Source organism: Typopeltis vanoorti, chromosome 2 (assembly GCF_054136105.1).
Source record: "Typopeltis vanoorti isolate ZY-2024b chromosome 2, IOZ_Tvanoo_1.0, whole genome shotgun sequence".
Lineage (NCBI taxonomy): Eukaryota > Metazoa > Arthropoda > Arachnida > Uropygi > Thelyphonidae > Typopeltis > Typopeltis vanoorti.
This window is the reverse complement of record NC_143550.1, coordinates 81,789,421-81,801,023: the sequence shown is the minus strand read 5'-3', so window position 1 is coordinate 81,801,023 and position 11,603 is coordinate 81,789,421. Positions and strand designations below refer to the sequence as shown.

Below are 11,603 nucleotides of genomic sequence, written 5' to 3'. Positions count from 1 at the left end.
TTTTGAAAATTACTTGCCATTAGACACTTCCATCGAAAACCGCAAAAGTAAATGGAAATTTTATATTATTAGATAAATATAAGTATTGCAGATATCTAACACCAATATCCATAAGAACAGAGCCGGCGCTATGGTTTTTTTGTTGCCCGCATGCAATTTCTATCTAAGCGCCCCTGTAACGATCAGGGAGCGTGTGGTTCTTTTACGATAATAAAAATTTAAATTATTTGAAATTTCTTAAATAAATTTTGTCAGAACAGCCACATGTTGGTTCGCTAAATGTAACGAACCGGGGATGTTGATTAGGCAGAATAATCGTTGAAAACTCGAATATTCAAAAAATTATCAAAAGTTAAAGCAAATTTTGATAAAGCCACTCTTTAATCGTTGAATATAATGATACAGGGATTGTAGCCTTCTCACCGACCCGAATCGCTAAAAAAATTAAAATGAATTTTAATTAAAGTTAAAATTTATTTGAACTAAAGTTTAAAAAATTACAAGTTACTAAATTCTTAGTAACTTGCAAAATTTTTTTAACAATTTTTATAACTATCTTTTAGGAAAATAAAAGAAACTCAAGATATATGAGAAAATAAGAAAAGAATTCAGAAATAATTAGAACATTTAATATAAGTATTCAAAAAATAGCATCTTTGCAGAATAACAAAATAAATGAAATTACATAAATATACTTGCATTTTTTTAATTAAAATTTTAAGGTTTTTGATTTCATATTCACAAAATTAGAAATAATGGTCTTAAAGTCTAATTCCGCACATATATCATTTTCAATAGCTATTAACGCCAGACTAACAAGCCTTTTTTGTGACATACTTGTTCTTAAGTAGGTTTTAATCAATTTCAACTTGGAAAAGGAACATTCACCGCTCGCTACACTAACAGTTAAAGTTAATAGTATTCTTAAAGCAATTGAAAAGTTAGAGAAAGATAAATTATTGGACACAATAAAATTAAGAATATCAAAAGGGCTTTTGAATATTTAAATTATCCTTCCTAAAAATATCCCGGAAAGCACATAACTCGTCATATAGTTCTATTGCATTTACGTCTTTATTGTCGCAGTTCTTCAAGAGAATCTCTAAATCGTCACAATGTTTTCGTAAATCTTCGTTACCTTTCGAACAAAAATCCTCGAGTTTTTTACGTGCCATGTATTTGCTCATACTCTAAATTTAATCATTAACAATGCAGCCAAAGTGAATGCACATACAATTAGTTTCTTTGCAATTATTCAAGAAATATACAATTTCTTTTCATTCTCTTACAAATGTTGGGCAATCCTTTTAAAGTTCGTAAAAAATTTAACATTGAAACAGCCATCAGAAACGCGATGGGAAAGTAAAATTAATGCTATCCGCCCTCTACGATATCAGATAGGAGAAATTTACGATGCATTTTTTGAAATTATAAATAATGAAAATTTTAATAAACAAACTCAGCATGAAGCACAAACATTATGTGCTAAAATAAAGGACTACGAATTTATTTGCTCTCTTATAACTTGGCATGATTTACTTAACAGAATAAACCCTGTGAGTAAAAAAATGCTTCAAGACAAAAATATGAACATTACACTTGCTTCAGAATCTATCGAAAACTTAAAAATATTCTTACAAGAGTATCGATCAGATACAAATATTAAAGAAGTTCTAAAAACGGCAAAAGAACTAAGTGAAGAGGTTGATGAAGAACAAGAATTTAAAACTGGTACGGAAGTTCGACGACAACAGAAGACGCAATTTGACTACAAGCATCATGACGATATGCCACAATCTCCAGAAGATAAATTTAGAGTGAATGTGTGTTATGCACTTCTAGATGTTGCAATGTGTTCGTTGATAGAACGTTTTGAACAACTAAAAACATATTATGATAATTTCAATTTCTTGTATAGATTACTACAAATTAATAACGAAGATTTACGAAAAAATTGTGACGATTTAGCGATTCTCTTGAAGGACGGCGACAATAAAGACGTAAATGCAATAGAACTATATGACGAGTTATGTGCTTTCCGGGATATTTTTCGGAAGGATAATTTAAATATTCAAAAGCCCTTTTGATATTCTTAATTTTATTGTGTTCAATAATTTATCTTTCCCTAACTTTTCAATTGCTTTAAGAATACTATTAGCCTTACCTGTTAGTGTAGCGAGTGGTGAACATTCATTTTCCAAGTTGAAATTGATTAAAACCTACTTAAGAACAAGTATGTCACAAAAAAGGCTTGTTAGTCTGGCGTTAATAGCTATTGAAAATGATATATGTGCGGAATTAGACGTTAAGGCCATTATTTCTATTTTTGTGAATATGAAATCAAAAACCCTAAAATTTTAATTTAAAAAATTTCAAGTATATTTATGTAATTTAATTTATTTTCTGTTATTCTGTAAAGATGTTATTTTTTGAATACATTAAATGTTCTAATTATTTCTGAATTCTTTTCTTATTTTCTCATCTATCTTGAGTTTCTTTTATTTTCTAAAAGATAGTTCCACTTATAAAAATTATTAACAAATTTTTACAAGTTACTAAGAATTTAATAACTTGTAAAATGCAAGAATTTTTTAAACTTTAGTTCAAATAAATTTTAACTTTAATTAAAATTCGTGTTAATTTTGTTAGCGATCGGATCGGTGAGAAGGCTGTAATCCCTGTATATATTCAACGATTAAAGTGAAGTGGCTTTATTAAAATTTACTTTAACTTTTGAGAATTTTTTGAATATTCGGGTTTTTAACGATTATCCTGCCTAGTCAACACCCCAGGTTCATTACATTTAGCGAACCAACGTGTGACTGTTCTGTCAAAATTCATTTAAGAAATTTCAAATAATTTAAATTTTTATTATCGTTAAAGAACCACACAAGCCCGGATCGTTTCAAGGGCACTAAACAATTGCATGCGGGCGACAAAGAAGACCCTAGCGCCGGTTCTGAGTCTAGTGATATGAAAAAACGATACCACAAGGCTAAGGAGATTACTCACGTTATTAATACACCTTAAGTGTATTAATAACGTGGATTAATTTTGATATTTTTTTATAAAACTTAATAATATTATTATTATTATTATGTGACACCTCCAGGGAGTCCAAAGACTCATGGAGGGAAAATGTGCCAACAGCATCGAACAATTAACCACTTCCAACTACTAACTGCACTCAAACTTGTTTAACTTTTTGCGTGAGCCATTAGTAGCAGAGGTTCTACCAATCGACCAACCTTATTATTTTACCTCATGCATACCCAGAGGATTAATTAGGAAGCCACTTTTCTTCAACAGAAAACGAATAAATATAGAAAAAGCTTTTATTTTATTAGATGTATTCTTAAATATCCGTTTTATTTTTTCTTTCAGGATTTCGATTTCTGTCTGATATAATCATGTATCAAAGCCATAATTTACAGCTTATTTAAACCCAGAAATGTGGAGAATTCAATGTCAAAATTGCGAAGATAGCAGTTCGTGTTAAAAAAATTTTTAAAATATAAAATTAAAAATCTTTTATCTGTGGCAGATATCCGCCTGAGCTGCAGAATGAAAAACACAGTAAACTAAAATATTAGATTTCTACAACAGAAAGTCTTTACTTATAGTAAGAGAGTCTAATTATTTAATTCAGATTGGTCATTAATTGAGACTCTCCTTAACACCAAAATCTCAATTACATTTCATTTAACGATATATACTAATACTATCTTCAGTCTCCTCTCTGTGTGTGTGTGTGTGTGTGTGTGTGTGTGTGTGTGTGTGTGTGTGTGTGTGTGTGTGTGTGTGTGTGTGTGTGTGTGTGTGTGTGTGTGTGTGTGTGTGTGTGTGTGTGTGTTATGCAATCACTTGCAACCTCGAGTTTCTTCAGTTAGAGTGAAAAAGAAATCACTTAGTTCTAAAGATTGACTAACTTTGGAAACAGATGAAAAAAAACTAATATTTAAAAATAATAAAATAATAACAAAATAAGTAAATCCATTAACGCCTTTCATTCTTTAAAGGGAGTAGTAAAGGCTGCTTTTAATCCTGTCTAGTCTTTAAAGACTGAGGAGAGTCAAGCTCAACCCTTGGTTTGTGAGAGATAATTGGCCCAAACTCTCAATGATTTTAAACGCCATCTGGTGAGGAGAGTACAACAGACGACGCCCAGCATCCCGTTCTCCCTAACAATAACGCAATATATTATTATTTGATGTATCGTAGGTTCGAGAGCAGGTATAGCTCAATCGGTATAGACCTTTGTTTAGAAAGAACTAGATTTGAATCCCGTATAGGAGATGCAATGCATCTGTATCAAAGTTTTTCAATTGAAGGTGAGTATCCGGTCTCATACGGAGGTGAAAGTATTTTTCTTCCCAGAAAATCTGGTTTTTCGTTCTACCACCAGACAAACTGACCAGTAGAACACACAATTTACAGACAAAGGAATGCTTATAGGCTTAGGGCGCGCGACCTTTTCCTCTACTCACAGAGGTTACGAAATCAATGAGTAATTAGAAGATCGTGGGATTCTCAGATCGATTTTCTTGAGTTGTGGGATTAAAAATTGAAGCCTTCAGGACAAAAACCCCCTAGCCGTGTGAGAGATCCACTAACTCTGACTCTCTAGTTTTATGACTAAACAAACACACGTAATAACCACAGTAATAAGTTTTAATAAGTAAATATTTCATCCTAAGTATCACAGGATGAAATAATAATAAACAAATAGATTACATTAAAATAAGATAACATATATAAAAATTATTTTACACAATTTTGTATGACAATTTCTCATACTTTAGGAATAGCAAGAACGTCATTACGGTTTAAATTTGGTCCGTGAAGTAGGGCTTCAGCACTTTCTTTATATTAACGTTCGTGTTTATATAAAGATCTATGTAGAAGTTTGGTCTTTTCCCAATGGATCCCATGGTTTGGGTTTTCAACTCCTTGTTGTGCGAGGCCAGATTTATACGGTTTGATAAGACGGATATGGTCTTGATGTTCCGAAATGCGTTTTTGAACAAATCTACCTGTCTGTCCATAGTAAGACAATTTATAGGAGCATGGAATCTCATACATGCCAGGCAGCATCAGCGGTGAGAGTTTGTCTTTAGGAAAAGGTAACGGTTATAGATCTGGTTGATTGGCTTGTAAGTAGTAGCAAGTTTGTATTTCTTCATGATTTTTGAAAGACGTTCTGAGACGCCTTTTGACATAAGATATGGGAATCCTTCAGGCTTGTTCTTTTCTAGGTTGATGTGTGGTGAAGTGATTGATGGTTTTCTTGAGTTGTTTTAAGATTGTATCCATTTAGTAAAAGCTGTATTTTTGATTATTTCCAATTCCTGATTTAGAGATTTTATTATTAGAGATTCTTCAGAGGAGCAGAATCTGTGTACTCTGGTTACTAATGATTTAATGATGCCAAATTTTTGAGATGGATAATGAGGAGAAGAATTGTGAATGAAGCGACCTGAAGATGTCGGCTTGCGATAGACAGAAGTAGAGATGGATCCATCTACTTTTCTTTGGATGTGTAAATCCAGAAAGGAGATATCCTGTGGAGATTCTTTTTCTAGCGTGAATTTGATGCTAGAATGACGAAGGTTTATTTTATCTAGAAACAGGTGTAGTTCTTTCAGAATGACTCCAGACAGCAAAGGCATCATCAACATATCATAGCCATATTTTTGGTTTGGGTTTAAACCTGAAAATTTTTTACTCAAGGTATTCTAGAAACAGGTTGGCTAAGTTTGGTGATAAGGGAGACCCCATTGCTGTTCTTTCCTCTTGCTTGTTAATTTTCTCTTTCCAAGTGAAGTAACCGGACATAATAACAAATTTGAATAATTCAACAATATCAGATGAAAATTTTTGAGTTAACAAGTTTACCCCGTTTCCTTATGGGGAATATTAGTGAAGAGGGCGACAATGTCGAAGCTAATTAGCATGTCAGTTTCCAACAGTTGAATGTCTTTAATTTTTGCCTGAAACTCTGTTGAATTTTTAATTGATGAGGTTGAGTGGCTTATGCGAGGACTGAGAAGGTTAGATAAAAATCTTGATAACTTGTAAGTCGGGCTACTAATAGAATCCACGACGGGTCTGAGTGGAACGTTATTCTTGTGAAGCTTAGGTAAACCGTATATTCTAGGAGGGCTAGCATGGTATGTCCTGAGTTTTTTTTTTTTATTTGTTTCTTCATCTATGGAAGTGGTTTCATAAAGTAATTTGTTGAATTTCTTGAGCTGTCTTTTTGTAGAATCATAATCAAGTTTGGCGTGTGTATTTCGATCTCGGAGTAGTAAATTCATTTTTTGGTCATATGACATGGCATCTAGAACTGCAGTGGTATATCCCTTGTCGGCTCTAGTGATGATTCTTTTTTATTACGTTTTAAGGAGGTAAGAGCTTTCAATTCTGATGGTGGAATATTCAAGTTCGAATGTTTGGCATCATAGATTATTATTATTATTATTATTATTTGACACCTCCATGGAGTCCAAAGACTCATCGAGGGAGGGCGGCCTGCTCTACAACTCTGTCTCTGCCACTCAATCCACCAACTGACTGCATCTACCGCCGACCACCACCACTACTATTTCCACCGACAATCACAAACATCCATGCCCACTGTGGGATTCGAACCCGCAGGCCTTTGGCTGAAGAGCGGATAGCTAATCACTCGGCCAACCAGGCTGGCAATTTTTTGGCTATTTCGAAAAGAAGTCTATTGGCTTCAATACTGGAAAGATGGCCGATGTTTCTTTCAATGTTGTGTATAAAATCTAAATATGGAAAGTATTTAAGTGAAATGGCAAACTTATGACCTCTTGCTAGAACATTTAATTCATCTTCTGTTAGTGGATGGCTAGATAAGTTGACAACCCATTTTTGGGTCAATAATTTGTTGGTATTATTCTTAGATCGATTTAACAAATTAAGGAATTTTTGTGTCGATTAATATTACTTTTTTCCCCTCCAGATATATTTTAATTTAATTCTATAACAAACTACTTCATGCATATTGGAATTCCATTGTAATCATGTGCCCTAATTGTATGTTATTCCTAGTATTTTTTGAATTAACTGTACTGACGATATCCTATGATACTTAGGATGAAATATTTACTTATCAAAACTTATTACTATGGTTATTGCGTGTGTTTGTTTAGTCATGAATTTTTCACAGGTTTCATTGTACAATAATGTCTAGTTCTAGGTGTGCAAACGTTATTTCTACAAGGCAATATGATGAATAATAATCATAATTAATATTATTCCTCGTGAAATAATAATTGTTATTATTCCATAAGCAAGATTTCTTACTTATTATTAATAATAGGTTGATTAATATTATTATTAATAAGTTGATTAATAATATTATTAATATCATTAATTGTACTATCCAAAATGCCAAGAGAAACACTCTAATTGGTGACTACAATTAAACATTAAACCTACAATTGTCCTCTTGGTATTTTTCAGCTGAGTTTCGAGTTAATTGATATGTGACTCAATCAAAATTTCAAGGAAGGTAATTTTTTTTTTCTGCTTTACACTCCTTTATTAAATGAAATAGTGAATCAGAGAGAGAGAGAGAGAGAGAGACGAGCAGGATCAGGAAAGATTGGCTGTCTACTACTGTACTGGGAGAAGGGAATGCTGTTGTAAAAGTAGGGATTCTGTCTCTCCTCGGACAGTAACCTATGTCCTTTCTCATCTCAGATTATTATTACGATACATAATTCAAGGTTCCAGTGGGACAGGGGATTTTTATATAAATCCAAATCCCCTCTGTCCCTATGACTACTCCCAGCTAACCGCCCGCATTCAGACAATTTATAGCGGTAGATTACAGTCACTGATGTTCTTGTTTATTCCAAGGAAGTTCCTAGCTTCTGTATTTTAAGCCGGCAAAGGTTGGTCGATTGGTAGAGCCTCTGCTACTAATGGCTCAGTTAAGTAAGTTTGAGCGCGGTTAGTAGTTGGAAGGAGTACAATCGTTCGATGCTGTTGGCACACTCTCCCTCGATGAGTCTTTGGACTCCCTGGAGGTGTCAAATAATAATAATAATAACCTGATCCATGTTATACATTAGTACTGTTGAATAATTAATTTCCATTGCAGCGCTCGGCAAAATTAAAATTCTTCTAGGATATTTTTAGATATACATCATTTAAATCTCCGATTATACGATTTTATATATATATATATATATATATACTTTTTACAAAAATAAATTTTTGTTGTCTTGTATAATGAACACTGTGTTGTAGACATATTACACTACACGAAAACAGAAAATATACAGTTTTGTTTACTTCCGTTTAGTTTATGTCTACACCTTTTGCATGTTAAGCTACGGTGTAGAATTTTAAAATATTGTAAAAATTGATGGAAGCGCTCCTGGTGTCCAGATAGGAACATCATATAAACGGAAGTAGTTAGTCCTTTGACGTCCGGTAGAGTAAATTTATTTAGTGGGCGGTGAAGAAGTGGGAGTAGTAGTGTTTATTGAGTTAGATGGTTTATTAAAGTAATGAAAATTTGGTCTTTATTATTAGCTTATTTTTGTTGATTTAAATTTTATCTAAGTTGTACGTTGTATTTTCAGAACTTTCTTAACTGTAATCATGATAGGAGGACTGTTCATTTATAATCACAAAGGTGAAGTTTTAGTGTCAAGAGTTTACCGGGATGATATAGGACGGAACGCAGTTGATGCCTTTCGTGTGAATGTTATCCATGCCAGACAGCAGGTGAGGAGTCCTGTAACTAATATTGCACGTACTAGTTTTTTTCATGTTAAAAGAGGCAATGTTTGGTTGGCAGCAGTCACCAAACAAAATGTGAATGCATCAATGGTCTTTGAGTTTCTTTTGAAAATGGTTGAGGTAATGCAGTCTTATTTTGGTAAGGTGAGCGAAGAAAACGTCAAAAATAATTTTGTTTTAATTTACGAACTACTTGATGAAATTCTTGACTTTGGTTATCCTCAAAATACAGATACTGGTATCCTGAAAACGTTTATTACCCAGCAAGGCGTGAAGTCACAAACGAAAGAGGAACAGAGTCAGATTACTTCACAAGTTACCGGACAAATTGGCTGGAGACGTGAAGGAATAAAATATCGTCGCAATGAGCTGTTTTTAGATGTATTGGAGTATGTAAATCTTTTAATGTCACCCCAAGGTCAAGTTTTAAGTGCTCATGTTGCTGGAAGAGTTGTAATGAAATCCTATTTATCAGGAATGCCAGAATGTAAATTTGGAATTAATGATAAAATTACGATGGAGAGTAAAGGTAAAAGTAGTTCGCTAGATGATCCTACTCGTAGCACTGGAAAGACATCAATTGCAATTGATGACTGCCAGTTCCACCAGTGTGTTAAGCTAAGTAAGTTTGAGAGTGAACATAGTATCAGCTTTATTCCACCAGATGGAGAATTTGAGCTGATGAGGTATCGTATTACTAAAGATATTAGTTTTCCTTTTCGTATCATTCCCCTTGTCAGAGAGGTTGGCAGAACCAAAATGGAAGTTAAAGTGGTTTTGAAATCTAATTTCAAATCATCTTTGATTGGACAAAAAATTGAAGTAAGAATTCCAACTCCTTTGAATACTAGTGGTGTTCAGTTAATCTGCATGAAAGGAAAGGCTAAATATAAAGCCAGTGAAAATGCAATTGTTTGGAAAATAAAGCGTATGGCTGGAATGAAGGAAACTCAGTTGAGTGCTGAAATAGAACTTTTACAAACAGACACAAAAAAGAAGTGGAACAGGCCTCCCATATCAATGAACTTTGAAGTACCATTTGCACCATCAGGCTTAAAGGTTCGTTACTTAAAAGTATTTGAGCCAAAACTTAATTATAGTGATCATGATGTGATCAAATGGGTACGATATATTGGAAGAAGCGGTCTGTATGAAACACGGTGTTGAAATATTAGTTCAAAAATTGTTATGTATGAAAATTGGATCAAAAGAATAATTGGGTTTCTATGCCTTTCTTCCTTCCTCCCATGTTTTTTTTTTTTTTTGGTCCAAATCTTGGATGTCAAGGACCAAAACACTGACAACTGTGAGAGTCAGTAAAACCTGTGGTTGTCAGTGCTTCACCTAATTATATATTGGTACTGTTGTACATTGAGCTGTTATGTAGTATGTGTTCCATAATATATTGAAAAATGGCTTAATACATAATATAGGACATTGACTAATAAACTTAGATTTCATCTGTTTAAGTAAATGTATACTAAACACTCTTCACACTTAATTTGTGAGATGTAATCAATTATTCTGTACTTTCAGTACTATGCTGGTATTTGAATAATGCATTTAATTTGTAGCATAGTTCTATATTTGTAATTGTGTATGTTCATTAGAAAAATGTGGAACACTTGTACACCGCATTGTTTCAAAGTGTATCTTCAAGAAATGTTTTAACATTTGTGAAAGTAAATTGATGTAATAAACTATGTAGCATAGTACAGATTTGTTTGTGTCTGTTACTTCAATACTTAATAAGCAATGATAATTCTTTAAGCTGGTTTTTTAGTTTGCAAAACTATCATTGATATTAAGAAACTTTTCATTTTTGCATTTTTTTAATAAATCACTTTGCATTGTGGAGAAAAGGCGTAACAGTATTTTACATTTCAGTTGAGTATTACTTTTTATTTGGTAATTTCTTAAATACTACTGTAACATTTTGCTTTCTATTCTGCTACCATTTTAATTTATTCTTGATGTAATAATGGTGCATTATCACATCTGTCATGGAGATATTTTTTAAACTTCAAATGGTGTTAAACCGAGGAAACCATGTTTTGATTTTATATATAATAATAATAGTTCTTAGAATATATTAACTACATAATTATTATTACAGCTGTGAACATTCCATATTTTTTATCATAATGCAAAAGATAAGATGGCACTTTAATAAAATGAAGATCAAAAATTTCTTACAAAGCATTTTTTGAAATTTATTTCAAACCAGAATTGCCTTGTGCCAAATATATATACAAGGTGTCCCAAAATTCACGCAAGAAGTAATTTTGATAGAAAACACACAGGTTTTTAATTAAAAATTGTAATTTCTTATTGATTCATAAAGTATACAGTATAGGGTTATGCATGGAATAGCATATTGGGTAAATGGCCTTCACGACTTTGCTGGCACATACGCACTCTTTTGTCGAAATTTTCCATGACCGTTTTGCATAAATGTTGCCGAATTTCGTTGATACAATGCTCAATTTCCTCCTTCAAGGCGTGGGTGGTCATGGGTTTGTTGGCATAAACCTTAGACTTCAAAAAACCCCAAAGAAAAAAAGTCCAATGGCAGTAAGTCACATGATCTGGGCGGCTAATTCTGATCACCAAAACGGGAAATTACACGACCAGGAAATGACTCATGCAGTAATTGAATTGTTTCTCGGGCTGTATGGCATGTGGCATCGTCCACATCCATGCCTTGCAATTTAGGCACAAAAAACTGGATTATCATGTCGCGATAGCGAACGCCATAAACTGTTATTGCCTTACCAGCTGCATTTTCGAAGAAGAATGGACCGATGATGCCTCCAGCTCAA

General features: G+C 33.1%; 1 protein-coding gene across 1 annotated transcript; it reads left to right on the top strand.

Moving 5' to 3' along the window:
* The first annotated feature begins 8,467 nt into the window (after nucleotides 1–8,467).
* Nucleotides 8,468–10,496, top strand: AP-2mu (adaptor protein complex 2, mu subunit). The gene has a single exon (XM_090406291.1). The coding sequence runs from the start codon at nucleotides 8,641–8,643 to the stop codon at nucleotides 9,946–9,948; it is 1,308 nt and encodes a 435-aa protein (XP_090262417.1). The 5' UTR covers nucleotides 8,468–8,640; the 3' UTR covers nucleotides 9,949–10,496.
* Nucleotides 10,497–11,603: the final 1,107 nt, after the last annotated feature.